General features: G+C 36.1%; 3 protein-coding genes and 1 long non-coding RNA gene across 4 annotated transcripts; 3 read left to right on the top strand and 1 right to left on the bottom strand.

The window, feature by feature from the left end:
- The first annotated feature begins 6,118 nt into the window (after window positions 1–6,118).
- LOC141640340 (uncharacterized) lies at window positions 6,119–6,703 on the top strand. Its single transcript, XM_074449149.1, has one exon. It carries the CDS (start codon window positions 6,119–6,121, stop codon window positions 6,701–6,703), a length of 585 nt encoding a protein of 194 aa, XP_074305250.1.
- A 2,283-nt stretch (window positions 6,704–8,986) lies between these two features.
- LOC141640295 (uncharacterized) lies at window positions 8,987–9,509 on the top strand. The gene is made up of 2 exons (XM_074449146.1): window positions 8,987–9,009; window positions 9,107–9,509. Exons 1-2 carry the CDS (start codon window positions 8,987–8,989, stop codon window positions 9,507–9,509), a joined length of 426 nt encoding a protein of 141 aa, XP_074305247.1.
- A 299-nt stretch (window positions 9,510–9,808) lies between these two features.
- On the bottom strand, window positions 9,809–12,748 carry LOC141629402 (uncharacterized). Its single transcript, XR_012537277.1, has 3 exons — window positions 12,609–12,748; window positions 10,406–10,487; window positions 9,809–9,977 (listed from the first exon to the last, which is right to left on the bottom strand). It is a non-coding gene; the product is annotated as an uncharacterized LOC141629402 (long non-coding RNA).
- Window positions 12,749–22,520: 9,772 nt separating this feature from the next.
- LOC141640285 (uncharacterized) lies at window positions 22,521–23,366 on the top strand. Its single transcript, XM_074449137.1, has one exon. The coding sequence runs from the start codon at window positions 22,521–22,523 to the stop codon at window positions 23,364–23,366; it is 846 nt and encodes a 281-aa protein (XP_074305238.1).
- The last annotated feature ends 576 nt before the right edge of the window (window positions 23,367–23,942 follow it).

The following is a 23,942-nucleotide window of genomic DNA, read 5'->3' as shown; positions in this document are numbered from 1 at the left end:
TCGAGCCTAGGTGCACTCGATTGAGTACGTGACTTCCTCGATCGAGTCTACTTGGGATTGATCGAGTATTCTCCCGTTTGAGCTTTTTTCTTCGTGTTGTCTTCTTCACTTCTCTTCCTTTATTCTTCTAGTTCCCGTGATATGCTCCGTGTATTCCTTCATGCCCACCCCGTGGTGCCCATTTCATTCTTTTGCTCCTCAAATGCATCATTCCCGCATTAAACACCAAATAGCGGAAGTGACAACATTCTAACTTAAAAGGCACGTAATTAATATAAGTTAATCAGCACGAAAACCGTATCAAAAGTAACTAAGGGGAGACATAAATATTCATATAATTATGACTGAATCTGGTAACAATATATGTTCCGTTTGCTTGATATTTGAACTGCACCATGGCAAGACATTTGATTCTTGTACTCGGCCTTATACGGGTTATTTCTGATACATCAGATTGGGCATCAGTAACAGCAATATATCAGCCGTCTTCCTTTTTCTATCTTCCTTTACGCCTTGCCTATTGCACATAATATTCCTTAATGCAAAATTCTTTACATAATGACTGCCTTTAATTAATTTTATTGTTTCGAGTCTTGGGGTAAACCCACATATTGAACCGTAGTCTTTGAAAAACAACTCTGCTTGTGCTAGTGTTTGGAATACTTGTCCTAGTTTTGGTTTTTCCTCTACGCAAAACGGAATATAGCAGGGGACATTTGTTGGTATTATAGTTGTTCTTGGAGTGGTAACGGTGTTATTTGAAGAAGAAGCAGTTGTTACATCACTTGTACTCATTGTCACCTGCAACAAAAGTTAGTAAATAAATTATGACTACAGATAATACACATCCCTCTTAAACTAAAAGAATAAGATATTTCTAAAGTTTTCCCGCCTAAATTAATTAGGCTACAAATGGGCTTCATAACATCATATATACAACTGAGCCATCCTGATTAATTTTGACTTATGCTATAAATGAGCTTTATAATATCATATCTATAACTGGACCATACTGATTAATTTCATACAATAAATAATTCTATACCATTTAAAAAAGGGGATAATATTTTTTAAATTTGCATAAACATATTAATATGATATTCTTATTTTGTTACATACATGAAATTGCACTAATACAATGTAATAGAAATATTTTACTACTCCCTCCAATTTCATTTATTGTTCCTTTTTCCCTTTCCATCCATTTTCCTTATTGTTCCCTTTTTTCTTTTTTGGACAACTTTGTGTGGTCCAAAATCAATTTGATGGAGGGTCATGTGTATTGTGTGATCCAAATTAATTCCCTTATTTTGTACGCCAAAAAAAGGGAACAATAAATGAAATTAGAGGGAGTATTATTATTTTTAAAACTAAACATTATGGCCAAGAACATTCTTTTAGGAAACATTTTCTAAGTAATTTTTTTTTTTTTTATCTTTTGATACAAACGTACTACGGGTTGAGAGTATTCATAAATTGTTATTACTTCTAAATAGAAAAACTTAATATAATTAAAAACAATAATTTTAACTTTATATCTATCTTTGCTCCATACTATATGAAAACTTAAATTTTGGTTAATTTTTTTAGTTGTTTATATAACACCTTTAGTGAATATAATGATATAATTAAAAATAATATTTTTTAAAAACAAAGTTAATAAAATAATTTCAGTAAAACCGACAATTTTATAAGGTGTAAAAGTATTGAACAATATTTTTTCTAACTCTTAATACAAAATATTTTTATTAGTAAATTATATAATTAAATTTCAAATGCAGTTAAATACCAATAGTATAATTGTTAAATTTTCTAATATCCCTATCTAAAAAACCGCGCATTTACGCGGGATCTGTACTAGTTATAATTAAACTGGTAGGACATTTCTTTTCATAGTGTTTTTTCCATAAGACTACAGATAATGTATATTACAATTACATGCACATTATGACTACAGATAATGTACATTACAATTAAACTCATACTCCCTCTCATCCACACCAAAGGTTACATTGACTTTATCACACTTGTCGAGGCGCGTTTTGCAACGTGCTTATCTTTAGTTACACATTATTAAAAATTATAAAAATTTGATATTCTTGTAGCATTCATTACGATAAATCAAACAAGATCTCACATGACTATATTTTCTCTTATATATTACAAATAATACCAAATATTCTCTGCAATCATCAATAGTGCCAAAAAGTTAATGTAACCTTTGGTCTAGATGGGAGGGAGTATGACATTTTTTCACATAGTATTTTTTTTCATAAGACTAATGATAATGCACATTACAATTACATGCACATTATGACTTCAAATAATGCACATTACAATTAAATTGATATGACATTTCTTCTAATAGTGTTTTTTCCATAAGACTACAGATGATGCACATTATAAATATCTTGCGGATTATGACTACAGATAATGCACATCCCCCTACTACTAAGAGAATAAAAATTCTCTTAGTTTTCCCTCCAAAAAGCATCTAGCAAAATAAAGTAACAAGTAAAACAAAATTCATTACATTATTATCTTTTCAACTAGTTTTGTAACCCGTAATAATCACGGGTCTGTTGAAGGTTGTTCGTATTAGGGTTATGTTCAAAATAATCATTAAAAGTGACTAATATTCAAACCACATGCTTTCCGTAACTTGAGCATAATCGTTTTCGAAAGATTATTTCACTTCAACTTGAGAATGTTAATTATACAAGTTGAAATGTTTAAAAAAACTATTATGTGCGCAAACTTTTTTGTTCTTTGCATATAGACACGAATTAATCTTGTAGGAGTATATATTAGTTAATGTCACAACAAACAAAAAGCCGTATAAGCTAACAATGTTATAATTTTGGTAATTTTTTGTACTAAAGCAAACCTTAAATACCTTCATTTTTATTTTATTTTAGTGAAATGTGAATTTTCTCATTAAGCTCATAAGAATTTACAACGGATTATACATACCACCATACATACTCTTCTTGCACTCATCTAATACATATGGCCATGCTACATACACAAATCCCATACTAATAACATATCAAACCCCTAGATTTTAGCCATTCACCATTTCTAATTTTTACCTTAGTTAAATTCAGAATATAAAGCATATATTTCACAAATTCTTGTACTCTTTTCAACACATATTGAGGATGATGAAGCACACCCTCAACTCTGCTTCGATTCCATTACTACCTTCTTCTTCAATAGAGCTTTGCAGCGCCAAGCTATAACCCAGCTGATTACATCTCCAGTCCAGCTGGCTGACATTGAGCCAATTTTGAACTGCCTGAGCACATAACCTGCTGAAAACGCAGTAAAAAAACAGCTGGTCTTGAGTTTCTTGTGCAGCACCACACAAGTTATTACAAACACCATCATTAGTACCTCAAACTTCATCAGTCTTTCCTTTCTCAGGAGACGTTTCATTGCAAACAGCCAATTTATGAAATTGACTTTAGGAAGGCAAACTCTGTTCCATACATAAGGGAACCAGCTCACCTTCTCCAAAGGTCCCAGCAACCATTCATAGACAGTGTGAGTGCTATAAGTATTATGCACACATCTGCTAGAAAGGAACCATATTTTCAATTTCTCTTTGGTTTTACAAATCTACCTCCAAACCTAGCTTGATTTGACAGAAGGAGAATAAGACCTTAAATACTTTGCACGTACACTTTTACTCTTGACAGTTGACGCCTTATGAAAAATAACAAATTTTTCGGTATAATGCAAATTTCAGTTAATGTGCTTATTGATTATTATACATTTATATTTACTTTTCCTCCCACTTCTTTTCCATCTAATGGAGTATATCTCTTTGAATACAACATTTAACACTCATATGAGTCATGACGTGATTCTGAGCAAACTAAAAGATGTGATGTTCTTATCACTTGTTTGTTGTGTACCTTCTTGGTCAATGCAACCTCCTTCGGTATTCGATCATGGAAAGCCTCAAGCCCTAAACTCATATTATAGCAATAAATTTCGCAATAATACTCCTTGAATAATTTAAATATTACTCGATTACTTAGTAGCTTTTCTTGTGAACCTTTAGAAGCACGATCTAATACTCCCTGGGTTTCAGGCAATCACAAATGAAGAGTAAGAGGATAAAATCCATAAATATATGATGAAAGGTTATGTAAACGTTGGTTTAAAGGCTCAAGAAATTATACTCCATTGTTTATGAAATTAACCCTTAGCAAAGAGAATAGTAAAAGCCTAAAAAGTATGTCTGTCTTTTGGTTGAGAAGGAGTCGGGTAGCCGCCACCATAGACTCACATAAGTAATAGGATAAATATATTAGTTGGACGTCAACCTTCACCTTAAGGTTTTGTTTGAGATGGTTCATTTAACATATAGATTTTCAATCTACTACTCCATGTTAATATTATACTCCATATAATATCTATGAGTAATAATGATGAATAAAGTGAAAAACTATGAACGATAAGCAATAGAATTCATCAGAAAACAATCAAATATGTTAATATCCTGGGCAACTGCAATCTCCGCGAAAACCCCATCACTGATAGTTTAATCATATAGGGATACACCTAATGTTCTTCTCAAATACATAAATGTTAAGCCTGCTAAAGAAAATAATGACCAATTCAAAAATATGAATGAATTGCGCATCGCAAATTCTCTTGTGAGACGGTCATCATATGTGCGACTATTTACCAAACGTGGTCACCATTAACCAAAAAGTTGTCACAATTTGCCAAAAACACGGAAAAGACCGTTGTATAAGAGAACTATTGATTCAAAAAAAACAAAACCCTAGAGAGAGAAAGCCGATGACTGCATAGAGAGAGACAGCGAAGTTTGACCTAGTTTCCGCGCCAATGGCGAGGAAATCTAACCTTCAACGGCAGCGGGAGATGTCTTTACGAGGACGGAGCATCCCTGCTAAGCAAATAGAGACATCCAGCAATGATGAAGAATTGAACGAAACCATAGAAGGAAGCCCTACTGAGATTCATGCCAGCCCTGATGTTGATGCAAATGGAAAAACGAAAAATATTAATGAAGTTACTGGTATCCCTGAACTAGTTGTTGAAACAGATAGTGAGGATGAATCAATCCATGAGGATGAAGACGAGGTACATGGAGAGGAGGACGTAGTAGTGTCTGAAACGCAGGAAACAGAGACTGGAGAGGATGATGACGCCAAAACAGAGTGCGATGAGATGTTACAAATCCAACCTGAGGATGTGGAGAAAGAGATAGTCTATTGGAACTAGGCGGTGATGTGCTTCATTTTGGGTTCTAATCCGCCGTGGGAGGTGGTGGAGGGATTTATTAGGAGGATTTGGACAAAATTTAACATTGACAAAATTTCCTTCCTTCCAAATGGTGTTTTCTTGGTTAGGTTTAAGTCAGTGGAGATGAAGGAGAAAGTCTTATTGTCAGGGCACTAGTTGTTTGATAACAAGCCAATGATAATCAAGGAATGGACGAAGGATATTGAATTAACAAAAGCTAATGTTAAGTCTGTCCCTGCCTGGATACACTTACATAACCTACCCATTAAGTTCTGGGGTAAGAGTCTGCCTAAGATCTCTAGCTTGGTGGGTAAATATATGAAGAGTGATCAGGCTACGAATGAGAAAACGAGATTAGGCTTTGCAAGAGTGATGGTGGAGATGATGGTGGATCAACCTCTCCCATCAGAAGTTTTGTTTAAAGATGAAAAAGGAGATGTGATTAAAGTGGAGGTAGAGTATGAATGGAGGCCTATTACTTGCAGTAAATGTCAAGGAATGGGTCATGATGGGGACCAATATAAAAGAGTAGAGGAAAAGAAGAAAGTTGCTGTGACAACTAGGAAAGTATGGAGGCCTGTTGCTAAGAAAGCTCCTGAGCATTTGAAAGCTCCTGAGAAGCAGATACAGGTAGCTGCTACTGAAACAGTTGTGGCGGAACAAGTAGCTGGTAAGTCTCCAGTCCAGAATAGTTAAATTATCACCACCCCAATCAAGAGATTGACTATTCTTAAAAGGAGAAATGAGGAGCCTGGTGGATATAGTAAAGTGGACTTTGGAGCTCAATCCTACAAGGATGTTGCTTCTTCTCCTCCCTCAATGAAGTCAGGTGTAAATGGTAATGGTTTCTCCCCTACACATTCACATGGATAGTATTGGTTTTTGGAATATTAGGGGTATGAATAGAGTAGGGAAACAGAAAAGTATAAATTATTTCTTACAGAATAAAGGAATAGGCTTATTTGGTCTATTGGAAACAAAAATCAAGAATAAAAATTTCTTAAAGGTTGTTAATAGTTTCAATAATGGATTGTGTATTTCTGCTAATAATGGATATCATAGTGGAGGAAGAATATGGATTTTATGGCAACCAAAGAGGTTTAGAGTGAATTTTATTGAGTACAATGCTCAGTTCATTCATATGAAGGTTGAATCTTTGCTTGACAAAAGCATTTGCTACTTGACCGTGGTCTATGCATTCAATAGCATTCAAGAGAGAGCTCCTCTTTGGAATCAGCTGAGGAAGATTGCTGGACAGACTCATGGTCCATGGGCCATAGCAGGTGATTTCAACTGTATCCTAGCTGCCAGTGAGAGATATGGGGGTGCTTCCACTATGGCTGAGATGGAACCTTTCAGAAGATGTGTTGAGGACTGTGAGGTGGTGGATATTGCTGCTACTGGCTCCCTGTACACCTAGAATAACAAGCAGAGGCCTGAGGAGAGAATCTATAGCAGGATAGATAGGTTCTTGGTTAATAGAGAATAGTGTGATTTATATCCTGACACATATGCTCATTTCTTGCCAGAGGGTCTCTTTGACCACTCACCATGCCTGATAAGGAGCTCTACCAATGGGAGAGGCAAAAGCAGTTTCAAATACCTTAATATGTGGGGCAGTTCTAAAGAGTTTGTTAACACTGTCAGGAAGAATTGGGACAGAGGCATAGAGGGCACTCCTCTCTATAAATTGACCACAAATTTGAAGGGACTCAAAGCTGGTATGTATCAGCTGAATAGGGATGCCTTTAGTGATATTGAGAAGGCTGCTGCAAGAGGTTGAGGGTCTACAGGCTCTTCTGGGCGGGGATCCTGACAATATACAGCTACAGCAGCAGGAGTTTGAGGCATGCCAGGAGTTGAAGATTAAGAGCCTGGCCAGGGATAGCTTTTTGCAGCAAAGAGCTAAGAGTGTCTGGATCAAGGAAGGGGACACTAACTCTGCTTATTTCCATAATTATATCAGGCACAGGAGGAATAAGAACAGGGTGATCATGATTGAGGATATGGATGGCAATATGTGTGAGTCTCCTGATAAGGTTCAAACTGCTTTCTTGAACTACTATAAGCATCTGTTGGGCTCTAGTCAAGGGGTGAAGAAAATACATAGCAAGATCATTGATCAGGGGCCTAGGTGTTCTGAAGCTCATGCTGCTACCCTACTTCGACCTGTTACTGGTGAGGAAGTCAAGGATGCTCTCTTTAGTATTCCTGATATCAAATCTCCAGGTCCAGATGGGTATACTAGTAGGTTTTTCAAAGATGCTTGGGGAGAGATAGACAAGGATGTTATTACTGCAGTGCTTGACTTCTTCCAACATGGTAAGATCTTGAAACAAATTAATGCAACTAATCTCACTATGGTGCCCAAATGTGATAGGCCTTAGTCTGTCCTGCAATTCCGTCCCATTGCTTGTTGCAATGTTATTTACAAGGTCATATCAAAGCTCCTATGTGCTAGGTTGGCTGAGGTTCTCCCTTGCATTGTAGACAAGAACCAAGGAGCTTTTATACAACACAGGAGCATTCAAGAGAATATCTTGATATGTCAAGACTTGATTAGACTGTAAGAAAGGCCTTCCTCCTCTCCTAGGTGTATGTTTAAAATTGATCTGCAAAAAGCCTATGACACTGTTGAATGGGAGTTTGTGGATAAGCTGTTGATAATGCTAAAGTTCCCTCTGAAATGTAGAGTCCTGGTAATGCAATGTATCACTACTGCTTCCTTCTCAGTCTCTTTGAATGGTGAAATATTTGGGTTCTTTCCAGGGAAGAGAGGTCTGAGACAGGGAGACCCCCTTTCTCCTCTTATCTTCACCCTTTGTATGGAGTACCTGACTAGGACACTTAAATATGCAGCTGCTAGATATGACTTTGCTTATCACCCTATGTGCAAGGAAATGGGTCTTACAAATTTGATGTTTGCTGATGATGTCTTGATGTTTAGTAAGGGGGATGCTAAGTCAATGATGTTGCTTATGAGATCCTTCTCTACGTTTTCCAAAGCTACAGGCCTTAAAATCAGTGCTGCCAAATCAAATGCTTATTTCTGTGGAGTTTCTGATCAACTAAAGCAAGAGATTCTCAGTGTGTCTGGCTTCAAAGAGGGGGAGCTGCCTTTCAGATACTTAGGACTGCCTATTCAAACTACCAGACTGCAGAAGAAAGATTGTGAATGCCTTGTGGATAAAATTTTCTCCAAAATCCATGGCTATGGGGCTAGGAAATTCTCCTATGCAGGGAGACTGACATTGGTGCAAGCTGTACTAAAGAGCCTATGCTCCTACTGGGCCTCTTTGTTTGTGCTTCCCAAAGGGATAATACAAAGAGTTGAAGCTACCTGCAGGAACTTCTTGTGGGATGGGGGTCCTGAGTATGTGAGAGCTACTTTGGTGGCTTGGGATAAGGTGTGCAGAACCAAAGAGGAAGGGGGCCTGGGATTACAGGATATGGAGATGTGGAATAAAGCTCTAGTTGGGAGACTAGTGGACTGGATTTATGAAGGAAGGGACTCTGTCTGGGTCAAGTGGGTGGAATGTAATCATCTTCGAGGAAGGTCTTGGTCTGAATATGAGCCTAGCACTAATACTAGTTGGGTGTGGAGGCGTGTATGCAGGGTCAAAACTAAACTAGCAGTTGGTTACTTGAATGGCAAATGGCATGACCAACCTGATGGTTACTCTCCCCGCTAGTTTATTCAGAGATGGTTAAGAGGGTTCACCTAAGGTTGGTTGGCATTCTCGTGATTTGGAATCCCGAACACGCCTAAGCATAGCTTCACAGGGGTGGATATGGGTTCATGATGCTCGAAAACAAAAAGCAGGCTTCTGCAGTATGGTGTTACAGATGATGCTGATTGTATGCTGTGTGGGCAAGGTATCGAAACTCAGGAGCATTTGTTTTTTGACTGTTCTTATAGCAGAAGAGTTATCCATGCTATAAATCAGGTGATAGGAGGAGTTCCAGCTACCCATGATCTGCTGGAAAGGAGCATGCAGCATACTGGTTCTCAGGTCCAGAAAAGAGTATTGTGTGCATTGCTTGTGTGTTTGGTCTACCAGATATGGCAGCAAAGGAATAAATGCAGGGTGGATATGCAAGTGCTCAGACCTGAGAAGCTTAGTTCACTGATTATGCAGGAGATCAGAGCAAGAATAAGGAGTAGGGATTTAACGATGGTGAAACAAGATGATGTTGATTGGTTACATAGCTTGAATTTATTGTAATATCCTACATGACTCTTGTACTCTGATATCCTTTTATTAATATATACTTACATTTTACCAAAAAAAAAAGGCAAACAAATGTAAGCGGAAAAACTGTCGCTCAATATGAAGAGGTAGACGACATAAGGTAGAATTTATCCATTGATCTCTGTGCCAAATATGTAACACCCCCATTTATTCAGGAGCCTTTAGCTAGACATTTCCAAATAAATAGGACTATTACCATCTCGGTTTCCCGAGGTAGTGAATAACAAAGTACAACAAACCAAAGTACTTTAATTAAAACTTTAGCGATTACATCTTTATTACAACTTAACTAATTAAAACTTAATATAAAATAATTACAACTCGCAGCGGAAATAAATAAAGTGATATAATTGTTCTATGTGATATAAACTTCATCTATGGTCCAAGTCAAGCTCTCATCCCAATGCTCCCGAGTCATCTAATCTTTAGTACCTGTCAAATCTGCTCCCCATTATGGTTCACCGCAGGTGTTCACGAATACACTGTCAACCACGAGGTTGAGTAGGATAATCACACAACATTAAATATACAAACTTAATAGATATAAGCACGTGGAATAAATAATACCACCACCGATTCCCATCATATCCACACTAGTCGTCCCGGTCCGTGACCGAGACTCCACCACACCGTCGTCCCGCCAACTCCTGGCCCGGGGATAAACACAAATGTCGTCCCAGTCCGAGACTGAGGATATCTCATAACCCATTGTCGTCCCAGTCCGAGACTGAGGATACCCAATAAAATAATATGCCAATATAAATATTGCCGTCCAATAATAAAAATCCAACTATAATTCAACAATAATAATTTACGCATCCATTAATCCATTCAATTTCCACAAAAGACGAGTTGAGTAGTTATCCTACCTCGCAGCAAATATAATCCAATAGCAAATCCAATTAAGCAGCTCAAGCACGACTCAGAAATACTTCTCCTCAAAACCGTCACCTAATAGCAATTATAATAACTATAATTACTAATTATTCTAATAATATAAATTATAAAACAATTGAACTAATTAATTATATTAATTAGGAAAAATTACAAATAACCACCACGTATTTGCGTCTTTTTACAAATTACCACCACGTATTTGCGTTTTTACAAATAACACCCAAACTTTATCGTATATTCCCCAATCACCACCGTATTTTTACCCCGAGCATCGTTTTTCTTATTTCCCGACTTATTAAACGACGATTTACGCGAAATTCCAAGATTACCCTCATTGCTTACACCAACATAACATATTGATTCAATACATTTCATTTTACTTTAACCCTAAACCACCAAATTACTAATCTCATCCCCAATTCAATCAATAATGGGTTATTCATCATCTCTTTCGCTAAATCAATCAATCCCTCACTATAAACTTTAATTCAGCCGATTAATTAACCACCCAAAACAAATCGATTAATCGATTGTATCCTAATTCAGTCGATTCAATTGGTATTTTGCAACTGTCACTTTGCCTTGCTTCCGTACTCGTGTGATAGCAAAAATCCTTGTTGATGTGTCTCTTCACACCAAATTATCCAGATTGAAATCCCCAAATTTGTGTACAATAAGACAAATAGCAGATTTTTGGGGTAATAATTCTTGTCTGCCAAACATGTTTAGGAGCAAACATGTTCATTTATCACCCATGCAACATTGCAACCCTCAATTTCCAGATTGCCTTCGTAATTTTGTAGTTCATCGTTTATTTCCGTCTATTTGCTTCGCTTCTATGCAAAATTCACGCGTTATTGCAGAGCTAGCCGAGGCGTTTTGTTTTCGGTGGTTGATTTAATCGATTGAAATTAAGGTTTATCAGTGAGGGATTGGTTGATTTAGTGAAAGAGATGATGAATACACTAAATTATTGATTGAATTGGGGATGAGATTAGAAATTTGGGGGTTTAGGGTTAGAGTAAAATGAAATGTATTGTATCAATATGTTATGTTGGTGTAAGCAACGAGGGTAATCTTGGAATTTCACGTAAATCGTCGCTTAATAAGTCGGGAAATAAGTAAAACGATGCTCAGGGTAAAAATACGGTGGTGATTGGGGAATATACGTTGAAGTTTGGGTGTTATTTGTAAAAATGCAAATACATGGTGGTAATTTGTAAAAAGACGCAAATACGTGGTGGGTATTTGTAATTTTTCCTATTAATTATTACGTAACTTAGTAACATAACATAGGTATTTATTAATAATTCATTAACTAATTATAGATTCTCTTAAGCCCGCCATTAACCAATTTATTAAATCAAACCCATACTCCCACACTACAACCCTACGTTATCACTCACAATCATCATCATCATCAAACACGTCCCCTCATAACACGGTTTGAACCCGTGTACTACTATCCACACACACGCCTCCTTTTACCCATTACACATGACAACCACCAGCAGCCTGACGCCACCGCAAACACCACTGCAGCCGTCACCAAGCCTCACCGTACCCCAGAACCACCGACACCCATGACACCACAACAACACGAGCCAACCTCTGCCCTAACCTTAGCAACAAACAACTCGACACCTTACACAACACAACCACCAACCACCACCCACGCAACCTGCAGCCACCACCGTGGTCTCCTCTGACCCACGGTGGGTCCACCTGTAGTGCCACAAACCCAGGTCAAGGTCTAGTCGAGCACCAAGGGTCCTAATACACGGTCACAACAATAACCCCCTGTTTGCCCCTGTTTTGGCGAAACTCCGTCAACTATTTGAAAATACGACCAACTGCCACCAAAGCCACCACCTTTATTACCCATAACCACCCAAGTGAGTCAACCCAACACCTGTAACCACCACACCCGAGCCCAGGTCAGTCAAGCCTCGGTTATGGTTCAAAACCATATAAAACATATAAATTAATCATAAGCAACCACCTGTACCACAACCCCTTCGAAAACCCCTTTCCCGCCGGTCACTGGTGGTCAATGGTGGTTCACGGAGGTCCCCTAATAGTCGTCGTTCAAGTCATGGCAGTGCTACGTCAATTGGTGGTCTAATTAACAAATTATAACGATCTTAAGATGAGTATGTTATGAGACGGTCTTACCTTGAGACGATAATTAAAAGATGAATTTCTTCCTTTTCTTCTCTTTAATTCTCCCCTTTTTTTTGTGAATTTATGAGTTAATAGGGTATACTGTATAGCTATTCCCCCTATTTATAGTAGCAGAATAGATTGTATTAGGAAAGTAGGAAATTATCAGTTACTATTTTATTATTCCTATTGAAGTTACTATTGCTATTATGATTCCTATTACTATTGTTGTTATTAATCATCACACAAGTAACGGCCCAATATAGATGGTCCATCCTAGTCCATCCTATTCACGACCCAAACCCCAATATAGATGGTCCATCCTATTCACGACCCAAACCAATTCCTGACTCACTATTCTATTATTTATTATTTTATTATATCAATCAGTCTTATTCACAATTATTAATTATAACGTCATAATTAATTATTAAAATGGTCGATACATAAATATTAATTCCATCAAATTACGGGATATTACAAAATATCTAACCTTAAAGTAACCTGTTTATAGATAAAAATATACATTAAGAAAGCCAAAGCCGCCAGGGATAGAGTAAGAGACCCTAAAATAAATAATTTGCATAAACTTAACACCAACAACTCGATTTCGTTGCGATAACAAATCAAAACAAAATACTATAAATTTGTTTTAAAAAACACTCTGTATTGTAATTTGCTTCATGAGTGATTTGTTACCATTGCACTGCTAATTATTTTCTCCACACAAGCCATTCTGAGTCAATTTCACATAGCAAACAACAATTCCTACAAAACAACTAAAATAAAAAACAATAAATAAATCAAAATTAATGCAATCAATGTTATATTTCGAAATTAGTTAATGGGCAAATAAAAAGAATGGACGACTAAATATAATGGAAATAGGGCAAACTTATGTATGCTATAGGGAACACTTGTAAGAGCTCCATGTTATAGAAAGTTCTTATCTGTGAGAGGAAACAAACAGTTGCAGGGAATGGTGGGTGATCGCGTCATTGATAGAGAAAGGCTGATACAAAAGTTGCACTGGGTTATCATACACTTCAAATTTACCACGTAAATACTCTACAAAGTTCGTCGAAATTCCACCGAAATGATGATGCATGGGAATATAGAGAAGGATGCTCGCGTTACTGCCAGTTATACTTATGCTTTCAGACAATTCTCAAGACTATTAGTTACTCGTATATATACAATTTTGCAATGTTAATGTCGTGGTTTTAATAACCGAGATAATCTGCAGATATAAGATCAATGGTCAGGAAAACGGAAAAAATCAATACATTGGTTATTAAATACATTGTGGGAGTGATTATACTGTATTAAATATGGAGTGGGAAGGTGGAACGTCTCTTTATCAACAATGTGAGGAAGAGTATTAAGTTAGAACATGGAATTAAGTTTGGATAGGAAGATGGAGAAGAAATGTAACCCATGATTTTGCTGTGTTTTTTCTTTTAAAAATAGAAAAATAGTACTCAGTATATCATAACATGTAGGATTCTGATGGTTTTTATAGAGGGTCTTTTACTATAATGACCATTTTTCTTAAAGTATTTACCAAACTAATCATTCTCAAATTTTAATTCCTATTTTAACCATTTTTAAAACTTTAGAAATATAATTAATCTTGACAATGGCTAGTTTGGGAAATAAATTTGGCAAAATGGCTATTTTGGTAAAAAAAATTAGACAATATTAAAATTAATTGATTTTCCATGATGACAATTAGTATGTACTCCCTCCATTCAACTCCACTTTACATGTTTGCTTTATCTTGTTTGCCAACGCGACTTTTACGCGATAAATATCTTTAGCTACGCATTTGCAAAAATTATAAAAGTTGGATATTTTTAATGTACTCTTAAAGACGAATCAAATAAGATCCCACATGAATATATTTTAACTTATGTATCGAGAGAAAATTGAAGTTGAATGTCCGCTTGTGAATAGTGTGCAAATGAGAAACATGCAAAATGGAGTTGAATGGAGGGAGTATATATTTTTCATCAACCCGTGAATATTGAAAGATGTATTTTTTAATCTATATATTACTTATTATTCTAAATCTTGTAATTTTTCATTGAACATATTTGTCTTTGTAAATGTAAAAAAAAAAAATTAACAAATATTATGTCATTTTATGAGGAAATAAAAAAAGTCGTAATTTTTTGTTTCAATTATTACTCCCTCCTATTCATGTTAACTCTCCCCTTTCAAAAGGGCACGCAAATTAAGGGGATGATTATTTTATTGTAAAGTATTGTGGTGGTGTAAGGTAATTGAAGAGAGGGAAGGTGTTATTGTGGGGTAAGATGATTAAAATTAGTATTGTTGTGGGGTAAGGTGATTAAAATAAGATAAAGTATGAGTATTGTGGGGTATTGTTGTGGGGTAAGATGATTAAAATAAGTATAAAACTTTACTAAATAAGGAAATGGGGAGAGTTATATGAATAGATGAAAAAGGAAAGAGGGAGAGTTAAAATGAATAGGAGGGAATATTTTAGTTGATTGAATTTATTAATACTTAATTGTAACTTCATCACTTTGCTCATAATTTAAATGTTGATTTTCCTTTTTGTGAAAATTTGAAAATGACTAGAGCTGGTTTATTAAATATAGGGAGAAATCGATTCACGTCACATTATTTATTTTATATGTAATCATATATTACTTATATATAAGTGTTTTAACATAAGTGTATTATTTATAAAAATAAGATAAATACAAACAAAGATTGGAAAGAAAAAGTAAAAGTCTGTCAATATCTATGTGATGTTGGAAAATATAGACGGAATACATACTAATTGCACTATGAGAAATTAATTTTTGAACTTATATAAATCTCTTACCGAATTAGCCATTTTATCCAAATTATTTCCCAAACTAGCCATTGTCAAAATTAATTACATTGTAAAATCCTTAAGAATGGCTAAAATGGGAATTAAATTTTGAAAATGGTTAATTTGGTAAATAGTTTATTAAAAATGGTCATTTTAGTAAAAGACCCTTTTATAGATGACACGTGGATTAGAGAAATGTTCAGGGATTGCCTTTTTTCTAGTATTTATAGATTTCCATCGTTATCATAGGCTTTAAAGTGGGAATTAGGGTGAACGATATTAAGTTGGCTTTTATTGTGAGCATTAACAGATAATTCAATTGTGGGAGATGAAAAGGAAGAAACAAAGGGACGGTGTCAATGATATAATTGATTGCGAATTCAATTGGGATGTTTGATTGAGGCTCAACTGATTTGTAGATAAAATTTCAAACGCGTGGCAGTCCGTAAACAAACGTGGCATTTCTAAATCCTATGTGGATTTGTCTACATGGAGTTTATGGGTCATTTTAGCCTAGGCTTTTAATAGTATTTTATAGATTAATATAATCTTATAATTAAACTCTAATCTTTTTAATTAAAATTCATATTTATGACTTTTTCATTAAATCCATAATTTATTATTCAATCATTTCCATTTCCATAGATACTAGATTTTATGCCCGTGCGTTGCACGGGTTATAATATTGGTTCATCTCTCAATATTAACTAAAAAGGTAAGATATTGTGGATGACATGAACATAAATGTGAAATTATTGTTGGAGTCAAATTTAATTTATCAACTTCTTTATTTTAAAAAAATATTTAAATTTAAATTTTTAATTTTTAATTTATAATTTAAATAATTATCTAATCAAAAATAATTTAATCCAGATAATTAATAATTGAATTAGCAATAATTATCCTTTTTATATATAGATAGAGTCCACATTGTATCTAAAATACATATTAAATCTAATTTTATTTAGTCTTGAATTTCATGCGTTTTTTTTCCTATATTGTCTTGATTTAGCAATTGGACAATAGTGTTATTCTTGTATATTTTGGTTTAATTATAATTATTAACATGCCATAAAAAAATGAATCATACTTTAATTTAAAGATACCAATTATATTATTATCAACAAAACTTGTGAAAATACACCCTGTATCAAGAAATCACTTTATAGACATCAAAAATATTTAACTTTAAACGTAGGAAATTATGATACACAATATAAGATTCTGTTGACTCTTATAAAAAAATTTATCTTCTTAATTTTTATAATTTTACACAATATTTATTATACAAAAGTAGTAGTCAATGAAATCGCTTCAAAATATTCTCTAGGGCCTCACTAGCATCCTCTCTTGCTGTTGCACCTCCTGATAAACAGCGTCAGGTATGCAGTACATCTTTCTTAAACACCGTTTAAATTAAGATTTAGTACAATTAAACACCGACGTATAACCATTAGTCTAAGACACGTCCAATAATTATGTAAACTGTTTACGTATTAATGGGAATAATTTTGGTGACACAGACGTTGGAGGAGCATTTATACCCATTGGTAGAGCGTATAGAGAAAGATCACGCAGGGAAAGTGACAGGAATGCTGTTGGAAATGGACCAAACTGAAGTGTTGCACCTTGTTGAGTCACCTGATGCTCTCACGAACAAAGTTGTCGAGGCCATGACCCTTGTTCGTTCTGCTTCTCATGTCGACCATCAACTTGCCGATTTCTCATTGGTTGATTATGTCATCTTCTTCTTAACTTGCACATTGTGAAGATCGGTGTTCAACATAACAATAAGATATATATATCTCATGTTTTCATCTGGCAATAATAAAATGTTAGTCAATAATGAGTGCGTCTCAAAATACAGGTCTTATTATAGTGAAACTACAAAATGAATGAAAAGTCAATAATGAGGCTCACTTAAACAAAGCGAAAGAGTAAATACAGAAGGGCTTCATCGTCATTCTATATCTCTTATTTTTCTATTCTTCCAATCATAAATTGTAATCAATTAGTCGAGCCTGGCAATTAACTCAGCTCATACATCAAATTCATAACTTGGATCTTTAAGGACGGACTACGGAGACGTCAGCAACATCAGAGTGGGGTTTAGGTTCTGAGATGAGTGAACCAAATTAGCTCAGGTTATGATTCCGAGTTCGAGCTGCTGCTGGTGGTCGCCTGAGTAGGTGTAGGGGAGTGTTCAGATTTGGGTGACAAGGGCGAGAATGAGCAGGGGAGTTGGTGCAAATATGATTCCGATGCCGCGTCGGGATGATTGCTGTGGTGGCTCGAATTCTGTCGTTGGTTTCAGTACTCAATGGTTCTGGTGAAATGTGCGCAGCAGTGGCGGGCTTGATTGGTGATGTTGGTGCGCGACCGTGGCATGATTGGCTGGTGGTTGAATATTGGCGAGCTGGTGGTTCACGCACCATCTAGTGGTGCTTTAAATCGGTTTTCGATTCCCAGGTAGGGAATTGAACATGGAGATGGTGGTGTGGTTGTTTCAATATGACAAATCTGGGTTTTCATCTTCATGGTCACGGCTTAACCTTAAACTTTCTTTGTTAATTTGGCCCATCTGCCCAATAATTTACCATCTCAATCCATCTCTCACCCGTCTCGATATCCTTTATTCAAGTCCATTTCACCCGTCTTTGGTACCTATAAGACACAACACGGAAGCAGTACCAAAACCTCCACAAATTCTACAAAGTATAACCATTATTCGTAATCTTACATCACCGTCATGTGCTTCATCTACAGATTTATTTGTACTGAAGTCATCATCATCATCGTCTTCAATCCTTTTAATAAATACCTTAGGGCCATGAAACACTGATTTTATAAGTTCTTCTTCCGCTTCATTAAGTTTCCGTTCTTCATCCTCGCCACCGCGCTGTGAGGTCTGAAGCATAGCATTAACACTGACTGTCGCATGCCTCGACTTAACAGACATAATTCTCTCCAACAACGTCTTCTTTTCTAGAATTAAACTTTGTACCCTTTGACATGTAATTACCGCAAGTATTACAGCGAATACTCATAGACAACATTGTGTGAACCGTCACCTGCTTGTTTTTCAGCTACTTTCTTTTCGGTATCTTCGATGGATCGAAATCCGGTGGATAGTATTTATTGACCACTTTTCTTTCTCCCATGTTTTAGGTGAGGGTGTTAGTAATCATAAATATTGAAAGAATTTTCAGAGAGAGAAATGGAAACTGTAGTTTAGGAGTAGTAGTAGTATTGACAGGGTACATACCGATGTCAATGCACGCCCTTAGTTTATGAGATGTTACCAATGCTGATAATCAATAATCTATCTATAATCTATAATAAACAATATGTTAAAGAAATCTTTATTTAAAAACTAACTGAGTCGTAGAAAACCGAAACGAACCGATGAAGTTGTTACCTTGAAGACACAAGTGACGATGCTCGTATCGAACAATGTAAAGGAGAGCAGCACACGAATTCCTGGTTCTCTAAAACATACGCTTGAATGGAAGAGATAGGGACCGAAGGTTACAGCTTAAGGATTGTAACATGCATGGTTTATAATATAATTAGTGTTTTAGTTCTTAACAAATTCAAATGAAAAATAGATCTTTTGTGAGTTGTGATTAATTATAATATAATTATTATATCTTTTGCATTATCTGTGTGGCTAAATTTATATTTTTTCGTACATATTAATATTTAAAGTATATAAGTGTTTTACAAAAGTTGGAGACTCTAGAATTGCCTGAAAAAAGCCTCTTTTATATATATATATATTGATTATTCTTCATCAGTTACACTCTAAAATTATGCAAACCTACTTCTTATGCAATCTTTAACATAATTATTGTCATCACTTACACCCTAAAATTACGCAATTCTGTTTATTGTATTATCTTTCATCAGTTACACTCTAAATATGGTGTATATTTTAAAGGACGTAACAATTTTTATGTATTTTTTTAATTAAATATAAAAAAAATAGTAGTCTAATTATTCGTAAATCGCCTTTTTAAGTGCGTCGTATACATTTTTTACCTGTTTTTGTTATAAGGTTTATACGCGTTTTAATTAGATTTTACATTTTACATCACTTCATTGTAATTTAGTGTCATAAATTAGTTTCATGCAATGATATAACATTATAGAGTTAATTTTTATAGTAAAGTAAAAATGGTTTAAGACAAAAATAACTTAACTTAAAGTGTCTTTTAATGGTAATAAACTTTACTTTTCTACCTCTTACTAAGATTATATTAGTACTGTAGATACCCAGTATCTGCACCTTCCAAAAACCACCCGATGATGATCGGACTATAACATGTTTCTGATATGCGTGCCTGGATTGGCTAACATGAGACGATTTAATGCACTACTCGGATATGAAAAATGATTTCATAAATGGTTTTCTAACTTCATTTGCATTAAAATAACACTATTTAGAGTTAAAACCGTCTTCGGACCCAAAACCGACTCAGAAACCCGCAACTCGAGTCAACCTGAGTCAACCCGAGTCTCAAATGTCGAAATCAATGCCATGAATGTCTTTATCATATCATTTCCATTAAAATGACCCTAATTAGAGTCAAAACCGACACCGGACCAAAAACAGACTCCAAATTCAAATCCCGACTCACATGGGTCAAACCCGAGTCAAGCACACAAAATACCTACCTTAAATAACACCCAAAATCATCTTATTAGGTGCCCATATTGTTACACGACATCTTATTTGATTACCACAAATCAAACCAATCAAACAATGGATGGAGAAAAGGCCATGTCCAAATTGAAAAGGACAGGGCACCCCCATTGCATAGCTGGCATGCTCGCACCTGAATGGGGTGTCTCCTTAGCCTCCAAGAAAACTCAACCGACCTACCACCCCACATTTCTCTATAAATACCCACCATCACACACCAGAATACTCACGCGAGCGTCCGTCCCCTCACCTCTCTCTTAAACTTCTAGACTCGACTTCCTAAGTCACAAAATCGACACGTGTTTTCGACCTACCGATCGAATACACAAGCTTTACATATTTTATTTGGTACCGTCGCCGTGCATTCGACCGACCCATTTGACCAACTCAATTCATCAATCAATATGTTATAATTAACATATTTTCAACATACTTTCAAAACAAAATCCTTTTTTAACCATGAGTGGATTGAGGAGAGGCCTGAGTTCTATGCTCACTTTCATAATGAGGGATATTTTGACCATACTCCTTGCTTGGTTCAGCATTCCTCTGATATGGGACACAGGAAAGGGAGTTTTAAATATTTTAACATGTGGAGTGGCTCTGATCTTTTTCTCCCTTGTGTTACACAGACTTGGGGAACTAGTATTCAGGGGACACCTATGTTCCAATTCGTGAAAAAACTCAAACTTCTTAAACAGCCTTTGAAGTTGCTGAATAGGGAGTTATATGCTGATATTGAGAATAACACCATAAGGGCTTGGAAACACTTGGAACATATTCAGATTCAGCTCAGAACTGACCCTTCTAATGCTGATCTTATAGGCTTGGAAATTAATGCTATTAAGGATTATTCTGAACTGCAGAAGGCTTGTGATTCTTTTCTTTTGCAGAAGTCTAAAACTACATGGGTGTGTAGTGGGGATAGTAACTCAAAGATATTTCATAGCTATATGAAGGGTAGGCAAGCTAGGAATAAGGTTTTAAGGATTGCTGATGATCAGGGCACTTGGCTTACTGACCCTGACAGTATTCAGAGTGCCTTCTTATCCTTTTATCAGGATTTACTGGGGAAGACTAAGCCTCTGCAGGATGTGAACGTGCAGGTTGTTCAAAAAGGGCCTGTATGCTCTGAAGAGTTATGTGAGGTGTTAGGTATGCCTGTTACTAATGCTGAAATAAGGGAGGCAGTGTTTCAGATTCCAAACCATAAAGCTCCAGGGCCTGATGGCTTTACTAGTGCCTTTTATAAGGATGCTTGGCCTGTTATTGGAGATGATGTGTGTGCAGTGGTTAAAGATTTTTTTGTTAATGGTAGGCTTCTTAAACAAGTGAATCATACTTTGGTTTCTCTTGTTCCTAAAGTGAATTTACCTCAGAATGTTGCACAATTTAGGCCAATTTCGTGTTGTAATGTCATTTACAAAGTCATCTCAAAGCTTCTTTGCTCTAGACTTGCCAAGGTGCTTCCTTCTATTATTAGTCCTACTCAAGGTGGGTTTGTTAAGGGCAGGAACATCATTGAGAACATTCTTGTGTGTCAAGATATTATCAGTCAGTATAATAGAGTCATTGCTTTTTCAAGATGCCTTCTTAAAATTGATCTTAAGAAGGCATATGATTCAGTGAACTGGAAGTTTCTTAGCCAGATGCTGGATGCTCTTCTTTTCCCTCCTCATTTCAAGAAGCTCATTATGGAATGTGTGACAAGTGCATCCTATTCTCTTGTCCTTAATGGTGATACGTTTGGTTTCTTCCCTGGTAGAAAAGGGCTCAGGCAGGGAGACCCTCTTTCTCCTCTCCTGTTCACCATTGCTATGGAATACCTCACTAGGATTCTAGATTTCACTACTGAGGTCTTGCCATTTAAGCACCATTCTCTGTGTGGGAGACTAAAGCTGTCTCATTTAATGTTTGCTGACGACCTCCTTATGTTCTCTAGGGGAGACTCTCAATCTGTGATGTTGCTGTTGAGGTCCTTTGCCTCTTTCTCTAGAGCTTCAGGGCTGGAGATGAATAATGATAAATCTAATATTTACTTCAATGGGGTGCATGGATCCCTTAAACAGCAGCTTATAGATATGTCAGGTTGTGTTGAAGGGCATCTTCCCTTTAAATATTTGGGTGTACCCATTGCAAAGCAGTCGGGTTGGGGAAGAAAGAATGTAGGATTCTGTGGAGAAAATTGTTGAACAATTAGAACTTTTGGAGCCGGGAAGGTGTCTTATCTTTGTGCAGACTAATCTTGGTCAAGTCTGTCCTTACTTCCTTGTTCTCTTATTGGGCTAACATTTTCTTGATTCCTAAAGGTGTTTTGAAGCAAATTGATAACATCTGTCGTAATTACTTATGGGATGGCACAAGTGACTATATGAGAGTTCCTTTGGTAGGTTGGGATCATGTGTGCATTCCAAAGAGTGAGGGTGGCCTGGGTGTTAGGAATAGCGTTCACTGGAATTTGGCTACAATTGGGAAGCTTGTGTGGTGGATATATAGCAAGCCTGATAGCTTATGGGTGAAGTGGGTACATCAAATTTATATCAAAAATGATACCTGGTCTGATCATGTTCCTAAATGTCACATGAGTGGCAACTGGAAGGCGATATGTAAGACCAGGGATCTATTTCAGAGTGGGTATTCACATGGTACATGGCTTGCTGACCTTACAGGGTACACGGTTAAGTCTGGGTATGATTGGCTCAGGCTTAAGGAGACAAAAGTTGGGTGGTCTAAGCTGGTTTGGAATAATGCTGCAGTTCCTAAGCATTGTTTTGTTAACTGGCTTATTATGAGGAAAGCTCTTAACACGAAAGTGAAGTTACATAGGATTGGGGTTAGTGCAGATGACTTGTGCTGTATTTGCCAGGTGAATTCTGAGACGATTACTCATCTGTTTCAGCAATGCCCGTATGTGCTGCAGCTTCTGGAGTTGGCCTGTGACTGGTTGCAGATTCCAATACCCCAAGGGAATGCTCTTATCTGGACTGGTAGGAGAAACTGGTCACAGGTACAGAAAGATATTTGTGTAGCAGTCTTTATGGCTGTTCATTATATGGTCTGGCAGCAACGTAACTCTGCTAGATTAGATGGTGTTTTGGTACGACCTAAGGTTGCGTTTACTCAATGCAAAAACCTGATGAAAATCAGGCTTAGTTGCCAATCTAGTAAGGTTGTAAGAGCTAGTGATAGGGATTGGATCACTTGTATAATGAGCTAAATTATGATGTAATTTGTATCCTTGGTTTGAGCTTAATGAGATTACTTACATTTCACCAAAAAAAAAAATCCTTTTTTAAGGCACTCTTTTAAACTTCTTTGATCGTGAGTAGTCGCTACGAGAAAACCGTCTCTAAAGTCGTCTACGTCGCAAACATCAATACACGTAAGTTTGAGGGTGTAAACAACTCATTTATTTCATGTCTTTACTATTTTTATGAGTTTATAAGCATGAACAATGCATAACACGATTCAAATATAGGTTAGATGAGCCAAAACCGAGTTTTGGCCTGAGACAGAAGCCCTTTACTGTGCAAAGAGGCTCGCGCCTCAATGGGGTGTCCAGGTCAGACTCAAACGTGTTTGAGTTCGTCTTTCCTTCAACACTTTCTTTTAATTTTTATTTCTTTCCTTTTACGGTTTTTACCATTTTAATTCATTTTTATGACAAATATTTTGACCATTACAAAAATCATCCTTGGTTCCTTATACCATGACGGTTTATTCCGTGACTCGATGATATTATTGGTTAATTACATTTTAATTGGTATTTTAATACCCTTTTCTTTTATTTACC

This window comes from Silene latifolia, chromosome 2 (assembly GCF_048544455.1).
Source record: "Silene latifolia isolate original U9 population chromosome 2, ASM4854445v1, whole genome shotgun sequence".
NCBI classification, from domain to species: domain Eukaryota; kingdom Viridiplantae; phylum Streptophyta; class Magnoliopsida; order Caryophyllales; family Caryophyllaceae; genus Silene; species Silene latifolia.
Note: the sequence above shows the minus strand (reverse complement) of the source record. Positions and strands in the feature narration are given on the sequence as shown.

Coding starts and splice junctions, on each gene's coding strand:
- LOC141640340 (XM_074449149.1), top strand. CDS start 6,119: ATGGTAATGGTTTCTCCCCTACACATTCACATGGATAGTATTGGTTTT.
- LOC141640295 (XM_074449146.1), top strand. CDS start 8,987: ATGGTTAAGAGGGTTCACCTAAG. Junction 9,010..9,106: donor GTTAAGAGGGTTCACCTAAG/GTTGGTTGGCAT, acceptor AACAAAAAGCAG/GCTTCTGCAGTATGGTGTTA.
- LOC141640285 (XM_074449137.1), top strand. CDS start 22,521: ATGAGAGTTCCTTTGGTAGGTTGGGATCATGTGTGCATTCCAAAGAGT.